Below are 26388 nucleotides of genomic sequence, written 5' to 3' on the forward strand. Positions count from 1 at the left end.
GACTCACCGAAGCAAGCAGACTAGACAGCGCTAGGGGACATTGCCAAGTCGCTGGATGAGCAGAGGAAGCTGTCTTATATACTTTCTCTGCTCTGCCTGATGGAAGACAGGTGAAGCCATTTAAAGGGATTAGGTCCCTTTAAATCACTGGAGGGGGCGCGGCCTCGCGCCTAAGGATGGCAGCAGCCATCTTGAATCTCTCCCGCAGAGGGGAGACGCCGACAAATGCTGTGAAGGGGGAAGCAGGATGGCTTCCCCTGCAGCGAGCAGGTCCAGAGGCCGCGTGGGCACGGTGGCCCGAATCAGAGCCCTCCCCCGGGGCTCCCGCGGCAAGAGAACGCCGTGACTCAGGTAGGGGGCCCGCGGTCGTGGGACGCCACAGCCGCGAGACACAACAGTAGTTAGGTGTGATTCCCATATTTGGAGTGTTTTGGATATGGATTCCTTGATGGGGATTAGGATTTGGACATCATCGGCGTAAATGAAGTGTGAGAGTCCTAGTTCAGTCAGTAGTTTGCATAAGGGGAGCATATATATATTGAAGAGTGTGGAAGATAGGGATGAGCCTTGAGGTATGCCTTGAGTGAGATTGATGGGATTGGATTCACTGTTGCCAATTTTGACTTTGTAGTTTCTGTTTTTTTAGGTATGATTCAAACCAGCGAAGAGCATTGCCATTTAGGCCAATTTCTCTTAGTCTGTCGATTAGAATCTTGTGGCTGATGGTGTCGAAAGCTGAAGAGATATCTAGCATCACTAGGAGGTAGGATTGACCTTTGTCTAGACCTAGGAGAATGGTGTCGGAAAGTGAGATTAGAAGTGTTTCGGTACTGAAGAATTTGCAGGATCCGAATTGGGATGGGTGTAGAATTTTGTGTTTTACTAGGTGTTCTGTCAGTTGCTGGTTTATTACTTTTTCAAGAAGTTTGGCAAGGAAGGGGAGACTGGATATGGGGTGAAAATTGGCTGGTTCTGAGGGGTCTAGCTGTGTTTTTTTTTAGTAGGGGTTTGATAAGGGCGTCTTTTAATGTGTCTGGAACATTTCCATGGGTTAGGGATGTGTTTATGATGTCGGCAATGGGTTTAGCTATTATGTTTGGGATAGTGTCTGCTGGGTGGGATGAGGGGTTTATTTTTTTAATGAGAGTTTCTATTTCTAGGGAGGAGATCATGTCAAATGTGTGAAAGGTGGCGTGCGGGTGTTTGATGGAGATAGTTCTGTCTGAGATGTTTGGGGGGAACGTTGACAGGTTTGAGATTTTGTCTTTAAAAAAGTGGGCAATCTTGTTCATTTGTCTTTGGAGTCCTTGTCGGGAAATAGGGACATGCACCCATCACAGATCATTTTACTGCTGCAGAAACAGATACTAGAATCCCAGCACTAGGAGAGAGCCACTTTCAAGGCAAGGTTGCTCACCACTGGCTGGGGTCTATGGCTTATTATGTAACTAGAGGCCCTCTTTTGTTATAGAGATATGTCAGGATAACATGCCAGGAGGGTAATTTCACAGTAATAGAATAAGGTAAAATGTCCAGCGATGAATTTCACTCTTCTAAAATAATGAAAATATCCATTTAATAAAAGAACAAATCTTTTCTTCTATCCTGTGATTGAAACACATCCTTCCTTTGGTCCAGAGAATGTACATCTGAAAAAAAAATATAATTCAAGAATCTTAAAATAGGATGGACAATGCTTTGAAGGCAGTGCTAGGGTGAAGTGCTTTCATTTTGAAATGACACAGAAACATCAACTCAATAATGTCCACAGATCGTCATAATATTGTACACCACAGCCTTCGTATGTGGAGGTGATGTCTACTCATAGCTCTCTCAACAATACATTTCTGTTAAATATTTTTAAATGCATATAAAATTAGAATTCCCATGATTTCACTTATCTTTTTATATCTTTCAAAATGTCAATTCCCGATGCTGACCAACATTTCAAGAACATTTCTCTGCTTCGGGGATATCATTTCTTCTTTCCATAGGATTTCCCCCAAAGCAGAGAAAAACGGTGGTCAGTGTTGGGCATTGCCATTTTAAAAGGTATAAAAAAGATAAGTGAAATCCTAGGAATTCTGATTTTATGTTTGAGAGATCTATGATTGGGCATCACCTCCACATATGAAGGTTGTGGTGAACAGTTATGACGGTCTCTGGACATTATTGAGTTACATTTTGTGGTCATCAGTGGTGGTAGATAGTGATTGTGGATTACAATGTTTCTACCAGTTAAGGTAGGTGAAGTTATACAGAAACATCAACATTTGTTATTTTGGTGTGTCTCGTTTTCATAGCAAAAAATGACACAAAAAAACTTGAAATTTCATTTTATTTTAACATGCATTAAAAACTTTTTAGCATATGCTATAACAAAAATCAAAATGAAAAGGAAATGAAAAAAAACAAAGCCCAACTACATGAAACAAACGAAACAAAATGAAATTATTTGGAGGCAACACCTCTTCTTCAAACAGCCTTTGCCTGAGGCACTTAGAAAATCAAGCTGTGTTTTTGATATCCATGATGCAAACCAGAAAATTTTCCAATACGATTTCTTAAAGGTATAAAAAGCAAACAAAACAAGGCTGCATGCCACCAGAAACATTAGGCCCTGGAGTTCAGCTAAATTTGCTTATTCCTGGAAGTTCTTAAAACATATCAAGGTCAATGTTCAAAATGATGCTAAAATGGATACTTTATACAGCTAAAGTTAGCTGGCTACGTTATCAGGGATATTCAGAGGGATGAACATCCCGTTGAATATTCCCGAGCACAGTTATTTGGCTACATGTAGCTGGTTAACTATGAAAGCTAATTGGCTATCTTTGAATATTGCCAGTTAGGTTTCAAAATCACCCAGTTATGTGTACCCAAATAACTTTGCCCTTAATGAAATATATTCATAGTATACAGACAGTTAAATGCCAATGCTGTGTTAAAAAAAACAACAAAGGCTGCATTTCGGGCCTCGCAGCCCAGTCGCCCCTCTCTCCAGTTAAATGTATAATATCCCTTATGGTCAAGCTACCTTCCCTCTAAAACTCTACAAAATAAAGGTTAAAGGTAGTGGGCTTACCTTGCATGACCAGTGTGGCTGCTAGAGCAATGTCAGATGTGCTGAGAGCTGGGCTCATCTTCCAGCTCCTGGCAGAAAGAAAGGGTTTGTGGGGTTCTGGTTGGGCTGGGAGGGTTCGGGGTAGGTGGATGGAGATGGGGGAGGAGGGGGAAGGGTGGCCTTGCCAGTTTTACATTTTTAGCAATTCTGTGACCTTAGGGTGAGGGAAGAGGGAAGGGCAGGCCTAGGCCCTTTTACTTTAACCTTTACTTGGGGGGGGGGCTTTTGGGGGAGGGGGGTTGGATCACTAAGGGCAACTGGGCTGGGAAACATTAAACAGCCTTTATTTTTTTTTTAGTACAGCATCAGCACTAATTGACTATATCCTTTGAATATCGCCTGTTAAGGGCAAAATTTATGTGGGAACATGTTACCGGATAACTTTAGACCTGCCTTCAATCACATCTGGAGCTGGGAAAATAATTTATTTGGCTAACTCCAAATATATATCGGAGTTAGCCAGATAAGTTATTCAGCTAACTCATTCCTGCCCTGGAACACCTCCAATATGCCCCTTTCAAATGGATAAGCAAGGGTGATATTCAAAACTCATCATTTAGCCGGATAACTTGTGAGTTATCCGGCTAAATGGCTTTGAATATCGGCCTCAATGAAATAAAAGTACTGAGCCAGCCTTGGGCAGTGCTGAGCGGATTCAATCCCCAGGTCAGGTCTTCTGCTCCCTAGGTTGGCTGGGGAAGCTATGAAGGGGATGGCCACAACCCTGGCAGAGGAGGGAATTGAAGTTATTGCTTAACAACTACTGGCCAGATTCAGGGTCCATGACTGCAGGGTTCCAGATACAGCCCTGGTGCATGACCCCTGGCTCAGGACAGTCACTGCAGTAACCAAACTAGCAGGCCAATGCCATAAGATGCGTGTAAAAATTGTACGTCCAGAATGGGCGTCCATTTTTTCCAATGCACACATCCACCTCTCCTAGATGTGCGATACTGTATTTTAATGAGTTGCCACATTAAAAAGCATCAAGTGCCCGCGGAGCTGTGCCTGTGCGCGCGTTTTGCATCGGCACGCGTGCTTCCTGTCAGCGACCCCTCTTGCCCCTTTGTCAGCTGATTGGGACAGTGGGGAACAACCAGGGCTGCCAGCATGCAACACCTCCCAACACACTGCCACTCATGCTGGGTAAGAATAACTTAAAAACAACGCTCTTGATAACTTTGATCTCCTAAAAGATGGATGCCGAGAACTCTGATGTGATTGTGCTTGGCTGCAGAGCAACCTCTAGCCCAAGTTGTAAAAAACAGTAGGGAGGCCGCCCACCAGTGTGCATGTTAGTTACGGGAGTACTGGGATTTCATTAAGGCACTTTCTTGCCTTCTCTGCTACTAGGATCAGATTGGAACTGTCGCTGGGCTAAATCGCACCTCCAGGTTGTTAGGGGACAATGATCACTCCCACCACATGGCGATCCAGAAGGGCATCTGGCTTACCCTTGCCCTACAGAAGGTTGTTTCTCTTGCCCATCTGTCAGGGAAGGAGTGGGGTGGCCCTGGCCTCTAATTTGGTGCCAGGAGTGGGTGGCGGTGATGATGAGGGCATGTCAGGGAGAGAAGCGGCAGTGCCATGATCAGTTCCTGGCAGTCTCTTGTGTAGGAGGAACCACAGAAAAAACATTTTCATGAGCTCTTGAGCTCTTGAGCTCCGTGCTAGTGTTAATTCTTGCATGTTAAAATGTGCGCATCGGGCGCACAGGTTATTCTTTGCATCAGGGGCAATTTGCATGTGATGAGTGCTATTAGTTACAAATGAGTTTGGATACGTTTTGGATGCGGAAATCCCCTTTTTGCATTGGGGGTTAGCCTAGCGCATCCAAAATGCTAACTGGTGCACTAAGCTGAGCGCAGAATATTGCAATGGCCTGTAGGTAATTGGGGGGAAGGGGTAGAGATATAAAATAGGTGACCCTTTCCCCAGGTAGTTGTGAATGAAGGCTTGTCATGCTAGATTCTCGCCCTAGTTCCCACTGAGCTGAAAGTACAGAGCAGATGGAGGAAACTGCAGGATCAACAACAAAACAAGAAAACCAATCAGAAAAAGGAATGAAAGTACTGCAATAAAATTTGAGAAAGTCATGGTTAAGCTGTGGATCTTAAGGTCATATATTCTGAGTGAATATCAAATAACTAAATATATTTGAAAATGTTTTGATTAACAACTTATGTAATAGTAATGTAAGAATTCTTTTGATTTAATATCTGCTTTTCCCTTAATCGGGCTTTACTGGTCAACATACTTAACAGTAAAATTTAGATATGCAGATGTAAAAACGTGGGAGAAAACTCAGTTTGTAGGGTGGGATGGGGAGGGAAAGCTGTTACATTTTGGAGGCTGTCATAAGAAAATTAAAGTTGCTATTCTGTGTCATTCAGAGGTGTGAGAAGACATAAAACTTCATGAACCAAAGCCGAATATCTTTTTTTTTTCAAAATTACTATAAGTAGGTGAACCTTATCTGTATAATATCTGTGCTCTCCAAAATGCTTAAAATTGAGCCAGGGGGCCTTTATATCACAAATCAGTATAAATAGAAAAACCTCATCATAGTCGATATAGGAGAAACAAAAATCTTCAAAATTTTCTCTCTGTTAAAAGAGAGCCTAACTCGCATGATAAAAAAATATTTAAATGAACATCATGTCCCCAATTTGATTGCATCTTGGATCACACAGGATTCTGGGCTTGACAGACCTTGGTCTGACCCAGCATGGCATATCTTGTGTTCTTAGTTCATTGGATAAAGTCTCCTTTTTTATATAGTTACAGGTCGATTCACTAAAGCTTGAAAAGTTGAGCTAGTGTTAACTTTGGTAACGTGCATATTATTTAGTGAATCAGCCCTGTTGGAAACAATTTGGCCCATAGCACTTAAGGCATGTATTAATCTGTATTAACATTAGTGTGGGTTGAGTGCTTTAGTGAATCAGACTGTTAGTTACTGTACAGTGAATCTGCAAGGAAAAATTTAGGAAATGTTATTTTCGTGATCTGATATCAAATGGTTAGCTAGAGGGATATGATTTTGAATGGGAAGACCCCTGGTGGAAGGTCAAAAGGAAAATGAGTTTGTTGGCCATGTACTCGCAGGCTTTGGTAGCAAATTAGTTAATCCAGTACATAGAGTGTGAAAGAGGGCAGAAGAAATAGGGGAATACAGGAAACAGACTTAGCTATCACATTTAAAAAATGGTCAATTTCTGGAAACATGGGCAAAGTAAAAAGAAAAGCAGAGCATGTGCACTATAGTTGCTAACATTCATATCAAAGACAGAACTTGATGATGACATAAATGAACAAGGTAACCAAAGTAGGGATCAGTAATTGAGCCTACTACCTGAGATAACCTAAATATAAACTAATGTGGATGAAGACGAAGCTGCTCAGAATGGATCCTGACATTTATATAATGGGTTCTCAAAGGTATGTCATTGACTGAAGTAACAATTATCAACCCAAACCTACTTAAAAGTGAATGATGAAACTCAAATATAAAAAGAAAATTGCTAAATAAATCTCCTGCTGCTCAAACAGTTTAAATTCATCACGGGAGCAATTGACAAAGTCCTTCATGAAAGACTTCTTAAGAAATTAAAAAATCTTGGGATAGGGGGCAGTGTCCTACCGTGAATTGGGAACTGGTTAAAAGGTAGGAAACAGAGAGTAGGGCTAAATGGTAAATTTTCCCAATGGAGAAAGGTGAATAGTGGATTGCCCCAGGGATCTGTCCTGGGACCACTGCTTTTCAATCTACTAGATAAGGGAGACCTGACCGACGTGCCGCAAATGCGCAGTAGAGAGCAACTCTACCGCACATGTGCGGGCAGCACGTTGGCCAGAGCGGAGCGTGCCCGAAAAAAAAAATGGCGCCTGCTCCTTAGGAGCAGGAGCGGCGGTGGTGGCAGCGGCGGCAGCAGCAACGAGCAGGAGCGGCGGCGACGAGCAGGAGCGGGAGGAGCAGTAGCCGCGACGACAACGACAACAAGCAGGAGCGGGAGGAGCAGCGGCGGCGATGCGCGGGAGGGAGGGAGGAGCAGTAGTGGCAGCGGCACGCGCGAGGGAGAGACACCCCCCTGTCTGCCGGGTGTGGATGAGCTGAAAGGGGAGGGGATTGAGAGAGGAGCTGGGAGGAGAGAGTGGGGGAGGGAGGAGAGTGGGGGAGGTGAGAGTGAGGTGGGGGGAGGGAGGTGAGAGTGAGGTAGGGGGAGGGAGGAGAGGTGGAGGGAGGAGAGGTGGGGGGAGGGAGGAGAGGGGAGGAGGGAGGTGAGAGTGAGGTGGGGGAGGGAGGTGAGAGTGAGGTGGGGGGAGGGAGGAGAGAGTGAGGAGAGGGGGGAGGGAGGAGAGAGAGGGGAGGGGGAGGGAGGAGAGAGTGAGGGGAGGGGGGAGGAAGACTAGAGGGGGGAGGAAGTGGGAAAGAAATGGACCAAAAAAAAATAATTTTAATGTAGCCCGTTGTTACGGGCTTAACGGCTAATATATTTATAAATGACCTGGAAATTGTAACAAGTGAGGTGATCAAATTTGCCGATGATATCAAATTATTCAAAGTTGTTAAATCACAAGAGGATTGTGAGAAATTGCAAGACCTTGAAAAATTGGAAGACTAGGCATGCAAATGGCCAATGAATTTAATGTAGACGATTGCAAAGTGATATACTTAGGGGCAGATTTTGAAAGCAGCGCGCGCGGGGTACATTTGTGCGAGCTACCCGGCGCACAAATGTACACCCGATTTTATAACATGCGTGTGCTGCCACGCGCATGTTATAAAATCCAGGGTCAGCGCGCAAGGGGGTGCATACTTATGCACCTTGTGCGCGCCGAGCCCTAGGGGAGCCCCAATGGCTTTCCCCGTTCCCTCCAAGGCCGCTCCGAAATCGGCCTCAGAGGGAACTTTTCTTCCGCTCCCCCCCACCTTCCCCTCCCTTCCCCATCTAACCCACCCTCCAGCCCTACCTAAATCCTCCCCCCACCTTATTTCAAGGAGGCATGCCTGCTTCTGGCAGGCGTAACTTGCGCGCGCCGGCCGGCTGCCGGCACGCCAGCCCCCAGCACAGCCACTGTGCCGGAGGCCTCGGTCCCGCCCTGCACCACCCACGACCCTGCCCCCTTCCAGTCCTTTTTGAAAGCCCCGGGACATACGCGCGTCCCGGGGCTTGCGCGTGTCGCCGAGCCTATGCAAAATAGGCTCGGTGCGTGCAGGGGGGATTTTAAAGGGCTACATGCGTATATTACGCGCGTAACTCTTTGAAAATCTACCCCTTAGGGAAGAATAACCCAAATTATAGCTACAAAATGCAAAGTTCCACATTAGGAGTCACCACTCAGGAAAAGGATCTAGGCATCATCGCTGATAAAACATTGAAATCTTCTGCTCAGTGTGCAGCAACAACTAAGAAAGTAAATAGAATGGTAGAGATTATTAGGAAAGGAATGGAGAATAAAACAGAGAATATCATAATGCCTCTGTATTGCTCCATGGTGCAACCTCATCTTGAGTATTGGGTGAAGTTCTGGTCACCACATCTCAAACAAGATATAGCAGAATTAGAAAAGTTACAGAGAAGTGAAACCAAAATGATAAAGAGGATGGAATGAGTCCACTATGAGAAAAGGCTAAAGAGGTCAGGGCTCTTCTGCTCGGAAAAAAGACGGCTGAGTGGAGATATGATAGAGATATATAAAATAATGAATGAATTGGAACGAGTAAACGTTAATCAATTACTCTTTCAGAGTTACAAAGACAATGAAGTTACTAGATGAAGTTACTAGATAATACATTTAAAACTAATAAGAAAAAGTAATTTTTACTCAAGGCATAATGAAGCTCTGGAATTCATTGTCAGAGGATGTGGCTAAGGGAGTTAGTGTAGCAGGATTTAAAAAAAGGTTTGCATGAGTTCCTGGAGGAGAATCCATGAACTGCTAGTAATCAAGTTCACTTAGGGTATAGCCACTGCTTGTTGCCGGCATTAGTAGCATGGGATCTATTTAATGTTTGGGTACATGCCAGGCACTAGTGACTTGAATTGGCTATTACTGGAAACAGGATGCTGGGCTTGATGGATCCTTGGGCTGACCCAGTATGGCAAATCTTGTGTTCTTATGTTCCATTTAGAGCTATGCATATCTAAACTCATTGATCGTATTGCAGAATATTTTAATGAAAGCTGCACATGAATGCTCTTTGCTAGCTCTGTGAAATCTGCAGACTCAATACATAGCTCATGAAATTATCCAAGTAACCAAGCAAGTGATTTTCAGCACTTCTGGTGCAATTTTCTTTCTATCAGTTATACCACTGCTTTTGACACCTCTTGTCACTCTTACTTATGGAATCCCATCAGAAAAGATACTTTTTTATGCTATGCCACCCATGCTCTTTTATACTACAGCACTATATGAATGAAGTCTTTAGGCAGGATGATCTCAGTGAAAGCCACCTAAGTAATTCCTGTGAGTTTCTACCAGTGTTTCATATTGCACTTTATTTCTGCCAACAATCCCTGTCCCATGACACATCAGAGGACAGGTACAAACAGGAATGATCTCACAAGGGCCAAGAACAAACATTTCCTTACCTTCTTCTGGATTTACACTGTGGCTCATATTTTGTGGGCTGACTGGTGCCGTCATGTGGTCAGAACCAAACCGCATCATGGGCTCCTGGTTTGCGGTGGGAAACCTCTCCTGATGCAGAAGGTTAAGAAGAGAGCCATATTTCCCCTCGGAGCATGCTGCCTGAGCCAGGTGCACCTCAGGTAAGGGATGAGGATGATACACTGAAGTGGAAGTACTGGGAGTCCCGAGTGAAGAAAAGTGCCATACATCCACAGGCTGAGAAGGATGAGCCTGCAGAACCGTGGCTGGATAGTGGCCAGCAGGAGAAGCTGCGGGCAGATTCAGGCAAGAGGTCACCATGTTCATAGTGGGATCTGCTGGATTATGTTTGGCCCAGCGAGAAGAAAAATTCATTTGGTTTGGAGACATATGACTTGCTGGAATAAAAATTGCACATTGATATGTTTCAGCATGCTGTATGATAGTGTGGACAGCTATTTTTAGTACAGTCCTATTACTGTTTCCTAAGCTGTGTGCACTTGTCTTGCTCCATATTGTAGCAGAGGGAGGTCTTAAGATATTTTATTGCTTCCTTCTTAAACTGGTAACTTAATGAGTGTAATCAGGTCTAGAGAGGTTAAACTGGATTGGAAAGAACAGTGGTGGATTTATCTTCATCCCCTTCCTTCCTTATCCTATGCTCCCTCACCTCTCCTTTCTCCTTCCTTGCTAATCCATTCCTTCATTATCATGCCTTTGTTTACTTCAGCACATCTCATCATTCATTGTGTGCAACAAAAATTCAGAAGGCCACTTATATTAACACAGTTTATGAACTTTATCAGTAACTCTAAAAGCATTTGTTGTGGTAAGCAGAGACACAGAAAATGTATTTTATTAACTATGAAACAAAGTTCTCGGCTGTCTATAAGTGTAGAAAAGTTGCTGTGATCTTTACACTAATCAATATTTTAAAATGACAAATAAAAAAAAAATAAAAAGTACCCTGGAGAATAAGATTTCCAAGGCCATCCCAAAGGGAATGTCTCAAAATCCCAAGAGAAAGATTCCTGATTTACTGACATTTCATGATCAATACATTTCCAGCTGTGCCTCTCAGCTGACATTCAATATGAATTTTAACATTTTCTTTCAATTTTTTAACTTGCAGGGCCTTAGGGATTTTTACAACAAACCCTTAATGACCTTGATGTGTGCACCTTATGGTGCTGGCAGATCCTCGAGATACATGTAGTAAATAGGTTGCAGAAAGCATATGGAAAGTAAAAAATGCTGAATTAAAAAATATATTTCTACAGAGTAATTATTAGTTACAACCTAAAAGTTGTTCTTTATTAAAACAGCTTTTTTTCTGAATGACTGAGCATTTACTGATTATATATCAGTGAAAATATCACGAGTCAATTTATAATTGACTAGATTAACAAACTTCACTCATTATAATTTCCAATAACATTTTGTTGTAATCTTAAAAACCAAGGGCCGGATTTTAAAAAGGTTACGCACTCCGGGCCTATTTTCAAAAGGTCCGGTGACACGCATAAAGCCCGGGGCTTTACTAAAGGGCCGGGGAAGGGGGTGGGGTGAGGGCAGGTCAGAGGCTCCGGGCACAGCGGCCATTTGTTGCTGTGCTTGGGATCGTGTGCTGGCAGTTGGCCGGTGCGTGCAAGTTGTGCCTGCCCAAAGGCTGGCGCAAAAGGTACATTTAAAATTTTTTGGGGGGGGGTTAGAGTAGGGCTAGGGGGAGGAAAGGTTAGGGGAAGGGGTGAGAGGGAGTGGGGGAAGGCAGTGTGGCTCAGCACGTGCAACGTGTACAATTTTGCACCCCCTTGTGTGCGCCAATCCAGAATTTTATAACATGCGCGCGCCTGGGCAGCATTTGTCACTGATATTTCAGTGCTTGAAACACTTCCGAAGTTTTCACAGAGGTGTTTTCCCATACTCTTCTTCCTATCATGGTTAAGGATCTCTTAGCCCATCCAGTTTGTCCAGTTGTGTCACAATGGGCAATACTTATTTATGCTTGGGTCAGGGTAAAGTATGGTATGGATGGGCAGAGGGAGATGCAGGGTAGATTTTAAAAGGTTGCGTGTGGGTGTACATGTGCACACACTACCCGGCGCACGCATATGTACGCCCGATTTTATAACATGCGCGTGCATGTTATAAAATCCTGGGTCGGTGCGCGCAAGGGTGTGCACAATTGTGCACCTTGCGCGCACCGAGCCGCCCTGCCTTCCCCCATTCCCTCCCCCCTAGCCTGACCTTCCCACCCCTTCCCCTAACCTTTCCTCTCCCTAGCCCTACTCTAACCCCCCCAAAATTTTTAATTTACCTTTTGTGCCTGCCTCTGGGCAGGTGCAAGATGCTCGCGCCGGCCAACTGCCAGCGTGCGATCCCAAGCACAGCAGCAAATGGCCTCTGTGCCTGGAGCCTCTGACCTGCCCCCACCCCCCCCCCCCCCCCTTCTCCGCCCCTTTAGTAAAGCCCCGGGAGTTACACGCGTCCCGGGGCTTTACGCACATCACCAGGCCTTTTGAAAATAGGTCCAGTGCGCATAACTTTTTAAAAATCCGGACCTAATTGTCTGGCATGTTATATAGCATCTTATATTGAATTTTTATTTAATTTATCACTGATATTTCAGTGCTTGCAACACTTCTGAAGTTTTCACAGAGGTGTTTTCCCATACTCTTCTTCCTATCATGGTTAAGGATCTCTTAGCCCACTCAGTTTGTCCAGTTGTATCACAATGGGCAATACTTATTTATGCTTGGGTCAGGGTAAAGTATGGTATGGATGGGCAGAGGGAGATGCAGGGTTTGAGTGTGAGCTATTTTGTGGATGTTGGCTATTTTCCTTTTTATTGTGCATTATATATTTAGGCTGCAGTTTTTGGTGCTTTCAATTATGTTTTTATTTCTTTTATGTAAACTAGAATATTTTTAAGTGTTATTTTTTGTTGGGTGTTTATTTGTGCACTGCTGTAAGCTCCTTTTGCTTATAAAAGCAATTCATAAATATGCAAATTAAATTTCCTACAGTGGATCAAGGAGCAGGTGCAATAGATATGAACAGCTATTAGGAGCTGCTTACCATTCTTCAGGATAATGCCTTCATCCTTGCTTTTTGTGCTCAGATCATGAGGGTTCTTCGCATTACGTAAAGCTCTAGAAAAGTGCTCATCAACCACACTATTGATGTCCCCTTGAAAGTAAGTGAAAACAACACATCGAGACCCCCATTCGGTTTTCACTGGCTGCTCTTTGCTTTTGCTTGTATTCAACAGGCTGTTCCTTGCTTCCTCCATCTTCAGTTGCTAGTTAGTATCTGTTAATAGAAATTAAATCTTTCTCTCTTAGCATTTCTCTGTATGAATTGGATTGCACAGTTGTGTTTGTCTCTGGCCTGCTTATTATACATTTAATAAAACACATCTATGAATGGAAAATTTGATGTATCCAAAGTTTATTTTTCATTTATACCCCTGTAGGAACTATAGATGAATACAGAAAATAACCCTAGGGCACAAGAAGTAAACATTTCTAGAGTTATAATTCATGCTAATTTCAAGACCCACGAAGAGGTGTGTCAATGGTTTTTTGTTTTGGAGTTGAAACTCCATATCTGTTCCAGTAGGGATATACATTTGTTTAAACCAAATGGCGAATGCAAACCAAAACAGCCCATTTTTTATTTATTTTCCCTGAAACAAATGCACGGTGTCTCCAAAAATCCTACAATTTTTCAGTTTTTTCATTTTAGCAAATAGTGTGCACCATTTGCAAATACTGAATGCTATTGGCCAAAAAAAAAAAAAGATTTTTAAAAAGTGCCCAGATAAAAAATTTGGCTAAAAAGCAGGACAAAAACAAGGAAAGAAAAAAAAATCAACTGAACCGAAAAAGTTTTGCATGGGCATCCCTATTTTCTAGACTCCATTGCCTCAGGTACAAACTTAGGCCTGGATTTATCAAAATGCACTAAATATCACCTGCAATAGGAAAAGGGGTGTGTTTTATGGTACTAGCAGTTTATTGCAAAGTGCACTATCTTAGCGCTTTGCATAGGTATTACTGCAAACAGCAATAACTTTTTTGCAGTTTGTGATAAGTGCCAGAATTGTTATATTTCCTATGTATAACCACTGGGGGAGGGAGAGGGAGAGAAAGAGAGAGAGCACATAGCCATTATGCCCTCACACTAGGTAGGTATTTATACCTCTATATGAGGCCTACCTAGTCACTCGAGGTGAAGTTTAGATATTAGTGTAGGGGGTTAGGGGCCACTTTGACATTCAAAGTGGCCCCCCTATGAACAGAACAGTGCTCTCTTGTGAAGATTTGATGACCTTCGGAGTGAGGAAACTCACACAAAGATGAGATTTGTGCAATGTTCTCTCAACCTAGCTTGATGGACTCTCTACCTGGATAACATCAAGCTAGGTTGAGAGAACATTGCACAAATCTCATCTTTGTGTGAGTTTCCTCACTCCGAAGGTAGGCCTCATATAGAGGTATAAATACCTATCTAGTATGAGGGCATTATGGCTAGGCTCGCTCTCTCTCCCCCCCCGCAGTGGTTGTAGAAGGGCCCTCCAGGCACTTAACACTACTAAAAACAGTATTTGCAAAAACATCATAAAGCTGTTAAAGCTGTGCAATATGGCTTTGCAAAGCATGAAGCCAGCCCACTTGGCCCCAAATTCCTCCCCTTTTTCTAATTTGCATCGCACTATGCGTTATAGCGTTTTCGCATGCGTTAAAGGCATTTTTTGCATGCGAAAACGCCATATAGCAGTTTGATAAATGACCACCTCAGATTGTAAGCCCTCTGGGGATAGGGAAATACCTACAGTACCTGAATGTAATCCACTTTGAAGCGCTGAAAAAAAAAGTGCAAAAAAAGTGCAATATAAATCTAAATAAATAAAAATAAAGATATATAAAAAAACAAAACATGTTTAGTGTTGACATAATCCTGGATTTTGCCACCTACCAAAAGTTTAAACATTACAAATGTCCTTTTCCAGGGGTGTAGGATGGCTGGTTAGGTTGGTTGTGCACCAGAAAATCTGCTGCTGCCAGGTGATTCGAGAACAAATTAAGCACATGTTAATTATTTAGATAAGGATAATACATTTCTAAGTTCATATCCTCCTATGCACTAACATGGATTAACTTTCTCATGGTCAAGTAATTATTAGAAAATAAAAGGACCTTTCGGTAGCAGAGTGATGAAAAGGCTAGCATGCCAGCCCTGCATTACAGGGTAACCTATTCAGTATAAAAACGGCCATCTAGATGCTGATTGTTCCACTGCCTTCACAACACAACAACAAACCTGCACTGACTCCCAACACTCTCCCCAATACAACAAAGGTGTCCAGAGTTCCTGGAAGCCTTACCCAACCCCTCAAGGTCTCCCTGATCCCCCATATCCTTTGGCACGCAAAAGCAGAAGTGTTTACCTTCTGCTGCTTGTCCAAGACTGTTAAAATCACTCCAGCTCCTCCTGGAGGTCAAAGTGTGAACGTGGGATGAGCCAGCACCATTTTGACAGTGATTGGCAAGATAGCAGGGAGGAGGGGGAGAGCAGTTTAGAGAGGCTTGGGCAGGTTTGAGGGGTGGATTTGAATTTCAGGGAGATGGGCAGGGCAGAATTGGGAAAAGAAGCAATCTATGCCAAAAATAATTTTAAAAAATGCATTGGCTAAATACTGTAAGACACAGAGTTAACATAAAGAAAGCATTGTCACCCATCCAGTATCAGTCATTACACCTAGAATCAGGCCTATGCTTGGTTAAGTGACACCCTGGTCAATCACCTGTCTCATCCACCCCTTTGGACAAATCTATCTAGAATATGAAAAACCAATTTAAAAGCTACATATAAAATAACCTAAAACTCCCAAATTCACATAACCATAATAAATGTTTTTTGGGGGATGCATGCAATGGGGTAGGGGGTGAGGGGAAGGAAGGTGGCAATCCTATCTTTCAAATGCTTATTCCTCCTTATCTACCAGCCCTACTATGCAATTCTCATATCTGCCTCCTCTCACCCCTCATACTCGGCTCAGCTTCTTAGATTGTAAGCTCTTTGGTACAGGCTCCTATACTCACTGTCCAACAGCTCTCCCTCTCTCTCTCTCCTACATTCTGCCCACATTGCTCAACATCCCCCTCTATCTACCCCTACTCAACATTCCTTCCAAAATTCATCTTTAAGACTCTCTAGTTTTCCTACCAGTGTGATTCCCAGGTCGGCAGAGTCTCCTAGTCCCTTCTTAAAAGGCTTTGTCTCAGTACAGATGAATACAGGCTACTCCAGTAGCAGTGCTATCAGCAGGCAGTCCAGAGCTCTCAGCAACTGGACATGGCAGTGGCTCCGGCTTTCCCACACATGCCTACATGCCAGGCCCCAGGAAAGCACATATCTGGCAACTTTTTGATTGTGGTGAATGTGCGATTTTGTGTGGGGGCGTGTGTCTGTGTGTGGAGGCGTGACCCAAACAATACCACACTTTCTCTAGCTCCCAGGGATTCCCTCCCTGTTGCTAGCTTCTCACACAGCAGAGAACAACCCCTGTGCTTCCTGCTCAAGCCTCTCCCAGGCCAGGCAGCATGCAGGGAACTGGAGAGGAAGGGATGATTCTGAGGCTGGAGCAGACAAATTCACATAACTTGATTAGCATGGCAAGTGTTTTTATGTGTTGCCAAAGTAATACATAGAGACGGTAATTTTCAAACCTGCGCGTGTGTGCACATGTGCACGCCCAGGGACACAGCTTTTTGATAACTTGTGCACGTATATGTGCGCATGTTATAAAATAGCCTGGCTGCATGCACATGTGCGCCAAATTTTAAGTGGGCGAGTGCATGTGTGCACAAATACCACTTCTACCATGCAAATCGGTGGATTTCAAAAGAGGCATGTGCCAGCGCTATTCCCAGTTTTACCAATTCGTCCCCAGTTTGCCAAGTTAAGAGAGAGGTCCTCCAAACCCCTTCTAGTTTAATAGCCTTCACTCCCCCCAGTTATCCCAGACTCTTAAAACCCCACAGAACTCCCTATTTTTCTTTATTTTATAACATGGCAGAAGTGAAGTTACGTGGCAGGGGGCCTTGGTCTACTCTGGGTCCCGTCAGTATTTACGTGCATATCTTAGGTTTGTGCCCCGAAACGCCCATCCCCACCCACACCAGGACCACTTTATGCCCCTTTTTAAAAACTTCCAAGATGTGTGCGCTCAGGATACATGCGCATATCTCGGCAGCTTTTTTAATTTGTTCGGCACGTGCGAGCCCGACATATTCACGCATCGCCTAATTAATGCGCGCACTGCGCTTTTAAAATTCACCATAAAGTGTGTAAAGCAAAAGAAAAAAAATTAGAAAAACAGTAAGATAAAATTACTGGGAGGACAAGGGTGTTCCCAGGTTCTGATGCTGCTCGAAACTGTCCCTGTTCAGATCAAGTTTCTGGCTTGATAGCAGGACACCACATATCTGGCTGCTATAGCTACTGTATCTCCCGTTCCCCTAGAAACAGAGCAGAATCAATTTGCTCCCAAATGCAGCCCCTCCTTTCCCGGGCAGCCTGCAGAGAAGAGGAAGAGAGGGGCCAGCACCAGAGATTTCCCCCCTGCACCCACAGGTTACCGTGGGAGGGGAGGGGCACTGGCAGCCCTCTGCCTCTACTAGGTTGACAAAAGCAGAGTCTGAGAACACACAAACGCTGAGATGGTGACAATTTGGACAATGTCTTTATCAAATTGTCATATTCTTACATCGTAGTCAAAACTTTCAATCCGTGCTGTGGTTTGGGGCATGGCACATATGGGTTTGTGTTTCCACGGCTTTGTTTTTGCTCCAAACCTATTTTTTTTATCACTGCATTACTATTCTGTGATAGCTAATCTTTCAGTTTTCTAGAATGATGAGAGCAGCTAATTCGGATATCATGAAATGTGTTGCCATTTTGGATATGATTCTTCTGGTTATAGTGTAAGGGCATGAAATTCCAATAACGTTTTGAACTATTTTATTTGCCTATAACTTTGTGACTGATATAAAGTTAACCTGCCATGCTTCTGTTTCGAGCATTAAACAGGTCCTGGACCAAAGAGCATGGCCTATTCATTTTAAAACAGAATAAGCAGAGAAATTTGTTCTGGGTACAATTTCTTACTGAAATGAAGATTACTCTTAAAACTAACAGCCCAGCAAACTTTTCTATTTCTACTCCTCCATTAAATAGCAATAATTTTGTACGTGATGCATCATATAAAAGACATCTATTTCCTTTCATATTTGGATACACAGTGCTTGAATCAATTCGTCCACATGACGACACAGGGCAGAAATGCGGTGATTAATATTTCTACGATTCCTTTCATACCTGTGGTAGGAATCTGTAATTATTATTTTGCAAACAGTCACCTTTCTGAGTGTTAATTTCTTTGGAACAATTAGTGCCAAGGATGTCATTTAAAAGGAAGGCCAATGAATGGGAAAACAAAGTGTATTTTGGTGAGCCCTGCCAGTGTTGATATGATGCATTCCTGCCCAATACATACAGCACAGGTCTTCCTATTATCGTCAGTATGCAGCATAGCCAGGTCTGTATGGGGTCACTGGGCTGGTGCCTGCACATCTGCATTCACTCTGGATCTTTTCTTTCAGCAGCTGGAGTTTTCCATACTGCTGCTTCTGCTTCAGTTTTTCGGTAATATAAGAGTAAAATTTCCATTTTGTTCTCCCATCCCCCTTCACTCCTGAAGGTTTTCCAGGGAAATGCATGCTTCTCCATGTGACTTAAACTGCATACACTGCAAGTCAGTCCAATCTGTAGCATATGACTCCCATGGAGCAAAGCAATTATAAACAGGAGCAGATGGGACATCAGAAGGATCATTTTTCTCCAGGACTAATGGGCCAGTTCTCACATACATATTTTCTAAGGCGTCTGAATTAATGTATAAGTACATAGCAAATTATGAATATATGACAACACTGTCCTTCCACAAACATCTCTCTCCTATGTTCAGTGCTGGCATGCAAAGATTGTGCTTTTTGTTTCTACCAAGGTCTAACACAATACAACTTGCTAACGGATGTCTATCATATGATTGACCTGGTCTACAAATTCTTATTTACATGGTCTTTCATGCAAGTTGCCTGTGAGTTGCCTGTGAGAGAATGATTGCCAAGGGTGCAGAAAAAGTGAACTTTTATGCATTCTGCTTGTGTCCTAGGGAAAAGTAAGTTCATTCCTGTTTTTTTTATGTTGCATGCATTACAGGAAAGGAAGACCTATTCCATTACTCGAGGTCAATCTAGAATGTGCATGTATGAAAAGCACAATTTGGAGTTTGTTAGTCTGATTCATGAGATAATCTGATTCATGCCCAGTAATCTATTTCAGTAATCAGTTCAGGCCAGGTGTTCACTTCCAGCCCTCGATGGTCGCCAACAGATCGGATTGTCAGGATATCCCTAATGAATATGCATGAACTAGATTTGCCTGCACACTGCCTCCATTGTATGCAAATCTATTTCATGGATAGAGGTATTCACTATCCATTTACTGGGAGTGAATACCACTGGTTTAGGCTCACAAGCCACAGCCTCACTGAAGGCTGGTGCGAGTAGCCTCCATTCCCCATTGAATTGCACAAATGGTACATATTTAAGAGACAACAAAATCTTAAAGATGGTCTTAAAGATTTCAACATGGTCTTTTCACTTGAATGTATGGAAATAAAAGTCAATAACCTGATCTGAGGCAGTGTTAGTGCCTGAAAGCTAGTCAAGGCTTGCATTAACTTCATCCAATAAAGATGAAGTTAAAGCAAGCTTTCTACAATACTTTATTTATTGACCTTTATTTCTATTCATTTTATTCACATAGAAGTTTATTGCGTAACACTGCACAGAAGTTAGCCAGCAAATACGTGCATTAGTTTATACCAATTTTTGAAGCAGACTTGCGTGCAACAAGTCTGCTTGGAAAAATCGCCCCACACTGACACTTGCTAAAACGTCTGCACCAATTTTCCATGAAAATTTACACGCAGACTTTTTTAAATCAAAAAGTACAATGCCTATGTGCAAACCTCTCCCCTGCTCTACTCTCCAGGTAAAGATACAGTATGCACTCACATCGGCTGATTTACAAAAGCTCATTTCTGCAGAGGTCCCTTTCAAAATTGCCCTGTTAGTCATAATTGGAAAGGGAAGTACTTTATGTATTTTGGAAGAGAACCAGGTTTACTGTAGAAATGTCATAGCCATATAATTACCATAACATAACTGCAGTACTGTTGTGACTAATAGTCTGCTAATCAGAACCCTTCATTTAATAATAGCATCTTATAGTAACCTACATTCCACTGCTGTGTACATTATTAGTCAGTCAGCCTGGCTGCATTCCAATATCTGCATTTTTAAATTGTGGCCAGGAAAACTCATTCTCACATGTACCATGAGCATTAAATATTAATTTCCCTCTGGCTTTCAAATCTGAAAAATACACGTATGACCTGCTTGCTGCTCTGTGGCATGTCACACACACACACACATGGTGACGTTGACTGGTTTTGCCTGCTTAGATGATACCTAATGCCCATCATTATAAACTCACTCTATTTCTTCTGCTCTCTATGTGAGACTTTTTTATGATGTGATGGCTATGTTATAGGTCAAAAGTGACATGAACACCACCATAGTAATAAACTTTGATGTTTCTGTCATATATGCATTCAGAAAAATTCAAAAAAAGTTTTTTTGGGACTGGGTAACACGTTTTAAGACAGATGATTATATATGACCCAGCTTGTATGGTGGAAGTAAAAAAAAACACCACCATCTTGGGTGTTATGATGGTCTTCTGATAAAGATTTCTTATTATTGAAACACCAAGGAACAATGTATCGATTGTGAATGCTATCTTTTTGAGTATTTTCATACACGTGCATTCACTTTGGGACTCTCTTGCATTGTGATATATGCTTGAATGAGAGAAATGACAAAGTTATAATTGAAATATGGTCATAGTGGTCATAATGATTTTAGAGACGTGAAATGAATAGTAGGCTACAGGACTTGGGTAGAGATGATTCAAGCCTTCCTTTTCAATTCCAAAACAGCTTACAATATAATTCATAGAATACAATTCATAAAATACAAATCAAAACAAATTCAATATATAAATCATAAAAAATAAGAGCAAAAGATAAAAACTCTTAACATTCTGCTGAATCCAGGTCCCAATTCTCACTATGGAATGAATCAGCAGAAACACAATAAATATACATAGTTAATACAACTACTAAAAGATATCAAAAACAAACCCATCCAATCCTCCCAAACAGCTGATTCACCTTCCTCCCAAATCCCAGAAAAAGCTTCACCCCCAAACAATGGGGGGAACTGATACAACTGAGAATAAAACCCTGAGTTTCTCAAACAACCCATTACTGAAGGACAGTCTGGATGTGACTAGGGCCAATTCCTCCCTTCAGAACATCCATTTATGTTATTTTAAAATTGTAGAATTACAAGATCCGGTTGTACAGTGGAAAAAGTGTTTCAGCTATTTTATTTCTGGTATGCTTTTTTTTATTTTTTAATCCAGTGCTCTCCTTTAGCTTTGGGCTTTTAGCTTCCAGTTCACTTGGAGCTGACTGCTACTAAGGCTGTAGTGCCATGAGCCTTCATTTTCGACTACAGCGCCAGAGTTCCCTCCCCCCTCCCCCCTTTTAATCCCTCCTATCTAGCTCTGCTGACATAGCGGCAATCCTCAGTGGTCACAGACCGTGGCTCCTTCTGAGGCTGGCCAGTAGGCATCACTGTTGATTGATGGCTTGTTCTCCCTTCCCTCCAGAAGTTTTGAATAAGCCTCTTGGTGGTTTTGAGGAACAGGAGGGGAATACCCCATGGCTAAGGAAGTGAATATCCCATGGCTAAGGAAGATAATTCTAACTAGAATATAAATGAAACAGAATATATTGCATGATATATTAAAAAAATTTGAGTAAGTATTTCACTGTTTAGCTATTTAGCATTTTCAGTAAATATCAGTGGAATCAACTATATTTCTATCCTTTAGAATGTGCTTGCCCCCAAATGTCATAGTCCACTTTTGTTTAGTGACCCTATAGGAACTAAATATAGTCTACTCTTTCTTGGACTATTACTCCTCCTGAAATAGGAGACTATTGTGAAGCACTGTTTGCAGGCCCCTGGAGAGGCCCGATACCATCAAACAGTGACACGTACTAGTCAGCTATAGGGAACTATTGCAGCAAGATTTGAAAGAAGCCACGGTCTGCGTCTGGAAGAAGGAAGCTGAGAGGGTCTATAAAAGACCCATCAGTCATGGATGAATGTTAATGGTGCCTCCATTTTGGCTTTTCCCATCATAGAAGTGAGAGGAACAACAGCAGACTCCAACTAGGCTGAAAGCCAAAGTGTGGGAGGAACCAAAGGAAAACGAAAGATTTATGATTATACCTTTGTGCCACATGGCCTTCCATTAAATCACTTCCTAGCAATATGTCAATTTTTTTTTAAGTTGTGTTTGTTTTGTGCCTGTCTGCTTCTACCAAACATCAGGAAAGCTTGGTCTGCTTGACGTCAACTCGGATATCAACTTCAGCCATATTTAGTTTAAAGTGATGAGATTTTGAAAAGAAATCTAAATTTGTTAGACATTATTAGATGTTCTTTACAGTACATTTACCAATGAATGCCTTCTGTGCCTGGACTGTGTGTTCTGTGTCCTTTTTCACCTGCACATGTGTCAGGCACATGGACATAATAGGAGGGGACAGATTGAGGCCTGGGAGGATTCAAGCTGAGGTAGCACTGTGCAGCCCATTCCACAGGGCTGAAACACGGAGTACACCACTGAGGTGGACCTGAAGACTGATCCCGCACAAGTAATCTCTATCCCTCTACTTGCTCACCTGCTGCTGATACAGATCAGAAGAAGTAGGAAGAAGGCAATTATGTCTCAGGTTGCGTCCTCCTCCTCTATCGCATGGGACCCAACCACTACATTGGACCCTGTGGCAGTATGGCATACTGCACTATTCAGAGAGCTAGTCGGGCCCAGAGTGACAGAGCAGGAAGATTCGATCTCTTCCTCCTCTTGCTGGCCCATACCAGTAGCAGGGAGAGAGGTATGGGCCAGGGGGCTCAGCTGGCAGGTATTTGTGTGAGGAGGGGTTGGGGAAGATGAAAAAGAGCTGGGAGATCAGCTGAAGAGGGACTGTAAGGAAGGGCTGGGGGGGATGAGAGGAGTATTGCCTGAGGGTGTGAGACAAGGCTAGAGGGAGTGAAAGAGGGGATTGACCGAAGGCATGAGAGAGGATGGGGTGTGCATATGTGTGTGTATGTATGAAGTGGATTGTAGGGAGGATGAGGTCTGGGGAGATGAAAGGAGAAATGGTTAGGGGTGAAGAGGAGTTGGAAAGGTAAGACAGAAATTGGTTGGGTGTAGGGAAAATGAAATGAGGCATGTAGAAAACACATTTGGAAATGTTGTGTATGCTATGGAGTATACCTTTCCAATCTTGTTGTGTTTTGTTTCATCATAAACTATATAATTTCACTGCAACTTGTTTTTCTGTGATCTATTGACAAGCATGTTTGGTTTCCTTTAAAAGAACTACTCTAGTTTCTACATTAACAAAAAATACAACAGTTACTAAAATATTTATAATTATGATTATATTTCCTGATGCTCACTATATGTTAGATCATTGTTCTTCTTCATTAAAGTCCAGTTACAGGCTGACACTTTCTTGCCCTAGGATCAGAAACATCTTTCCCCCATTCTTTTTTTTTTTTTGGGGGGGGGGGGGAGGGAATGTTTGCTTGCTTTTTTGGCCTGGTAGTTCCTCTTTTCTTTTTCTAGCTCAATTGAGGTCAGGGCTGGAATTTGGCACAGTGAACCTTCATTCACAGCTACCTGGAGATTTCCCCCCTTATTTTAATAGATCCTTCCACGCTTCCTGTTCTGGTCACTGCAGCAAAGGTCCTGAAGATGGAAGCCATGCAGCTGGCCTCCTTCTGGAACCCGCTATCATGGGCTCTACATCTGGACCTCAGGTGTCTGCCTTTACAATGGCCATGACTCCCTCCCCAGCCCACAGGCTATAAACAGTGCCCCAGAGGGCCTGGAGTAGGGAAGGCCTGACTCAGGGATCAAACCTGGAACATTCCACACGGAAAAGCCACCCAGCCCAACTCAACCCAACCCACCTTGGTTAGTTTAAAGATTTACCAGATGCTGGAAGCACAACTGCTCAGCTCTGCTCCAGCCTGCACTTACCGGATTGCTCATAGATGCTCAACTTCTTGATTCACATGACTACAAAACAGTGATGGGCTGGTGGGGAGCTGGTGGGATCATCTAGTTAAATTTTAATTTTAATTTTTTTTGTGAAAACAAAGAGAATGTCTCGCCTACTGGAAAAGAGTTGCCAAAAGCTTGGCAAGCACATCACTACTCCAAAACAAACTAATGAATCAAATTGCCAAGAAAGTTTCCTTGTCTGGCTATGGTGACTGAAGCAAGATTCACATATAGTCATTATTTGTAATTTCAGGACCCAAGGAAGGGGCAATAACCAGATATTGATAGAGAGGCAAATTTGCCCGTTGCAGTTTTGCTCTCCAGTAGGTTTATTTACTTATTTACTGAACTTCTTACTCACCTAGGAACAATAAAGTTCTGAATATTTGGTTTTTTGGAATATCTGCTGCCATAAAAGGGGACAAGAACCCAAATAAAGGCATTCAGAATGAACAAGAGGTGGAGCCCACCTATAATCTCCATCATCTGGGCCCTGTTCCACCTCTGCTGCTGCCCAAAAAGGCTTATCAAGTTACCGAGACATGCGGAAATTACTCCAGCTCAGAGACAGGGCATGTCTGGCCAGCTTCTCTCTTATAAATGCAGCTCCTCTAGTTTCCTATAGGAGGAAAACATGTATTTTTTATTTTATTTTCCTCCCACAGAAAATCAAGGGAGCTGGTCCAGGTCATGCCATTTCCTTTTAGTCTATCCAATTCTATTGGGAAAAAGTTGCAACACCTGTTTGAAGTCATGTCTGGCAGCTTTTACCGAGACGAAAATATGATTTTTGGAGAGCATAGCGATAAATATATGGGCAAGTGTTTTTTTCATTCTTATTTGCTCTCTCTCCCTTTTTCTGTAGGAGACCGATGTCGCCAGAATGGCTTTTCATGTCTGGAAAGGGGCAATTATTCTTTTGTAGTCTTGTGGCGTCGAGAAGAAATTGAGCATCTGTGAGCGAAACAGTAAGTGCAGGCTGGAGCAGAGCTGGGTAGCTGTGGTTGCAGCAGCCTCAGCTCCAGCTTTGAACAGCACAAGCCAGGCCAAATGGCTATTCATCTCAGCCTTCTCTCTGGCCTTAAATGGGAGAAATGACCCCACAGTCTCTTGTCAAGTTTCTGGAAATTTGAATAAGTAATAAAATATTGCCTTAACCGTTTGTGAATAAAGGATTACTTTGTGTATTTGGTGCTGGGTGGAGGATGCTAAATTGGTCACCTTTGTGTCCCCTCTGAGCAGTGCTGAAATTACGTTTCAGTAACTACAGAACAGAGACACTGAAAAGGATAGATATTTGGTCTAAACTTTAGAAAAAAATCAAGAACTTTAGCATCATGTCTCCATTAAACATTTTTGCTTTTACCAAAATTTAGTAAAAATGAATAATTCTGTGAAGGGTACAAGACTCTCCCATAATAAATGTCCAAAGTCAGAGTGTAGATTGCAAGCTCACTGTATCCACCTGCCTTCTCCTCTGACCACCCATGTCTCCTTTCTCTCCACACCTTGTCCCTTTTTTTGTCACTTACCTCAGCAATCTCCCTTTCTGCCTCCTTTCTTATCTTCCAAATCACTATCCAACTAAAAGCCAAGCCAAACTGAGATAATTGGGCAAGTACACTAGAGTTCCAGCTGTCAATAAACAAAGGACAATAAATCTGACTTAGGCAAAAGAGTTCTTAACTTACTGATTAAAGAGAGGTCTGCAATTAAAGTAATAGTCTACCAGCACAAGTCTGAAAGCTGAGCTTTACATTATAAGGAACCCTTCCAAGTTTTGTGAGCAGCGGCAACCCCTGAAATCATAAGCCTTACCTGATTTTGGTTCTTTCAGTTGTGCCAGCGATGAACCTGTGAATAACGCAAGAAAGCATTGCCCTTTTTTTAGGGGTCCTCGGCGTGATCTACAGGGCGGGGGAGATCCTTTTCTGATTGCTAAAGTCGCTCCTCGGAATGTGTGGGGGGGCTTTTAGGGAGAGACCCCCTTCAATGACTCGCTCCTTTCCACCGGCAGAGCACCGGAGCAGCTGCTTGACCCTCTCCAGGGATCTGCACGAGTTCCTACCCTGGAGCAGGAGTTGAAGGCGTTTTCCGAGGAAGAATGCATGCAATGTACTCAAACAAGTAAACCAGGTTATAGGTTTCAGGAACAAGGAAAAAGACATTCGATTGGCCTCCGACATGGTAAACATTGCAAATGCAGCGCCAGCAGCCAACTGCCCCCACTGCTGCTGGTCAGAGATGCATGCTGCACCCAGTCATGCAAAAGGCCTCGGGGGGGGGGGGGGGGGCTT

General features: G+C 42.9%; 1 protein-coding gene across 1 annotated transcript; it reads right to left on the reverse strand.

Annotated features, from left to right (window-relative positions):
* VGLL1 (vestigial like family member 1) lies at positions 1-26171 on the reverse strand. The gene is made up of 4 exons (XM_029607809.1): positions 25910-26171; positions 12821-13054; positions 9724-10140; positions 1-1649 (listed from the first exon to the last, which is right to left on the reverse strand). Exons 2-4 carry the CDS (start codon positions 13032-13034, stop codon positions 1576-1578), a joined length of 705 nt encoding a protein of 234 aa, XP_029463669.1. The 5' UTR covers positions 13035-13054; positions 25910-26171; the 3' UTR covers positions 1-1575.
* Positions 26172-26388: the final 217 nt, after the last annotated feature.

Source organism: Rhinatrema bivittatum, chromosome 6 (assembly GCF_901001135.1).
Source record: "Rhinatrema bivittatum chromosome 6, aRhiBiv1.1, whole genome shotgun sequence".
In the NCBI taxonomy this organism is placed as follows: domain Eukaryota; kingdom Metazoa; phylum Chordata; class Amphibia; order Gymnophiona; family Rhinatrematidae; genus Rhinatrema; species Rhinatrema bivittatum.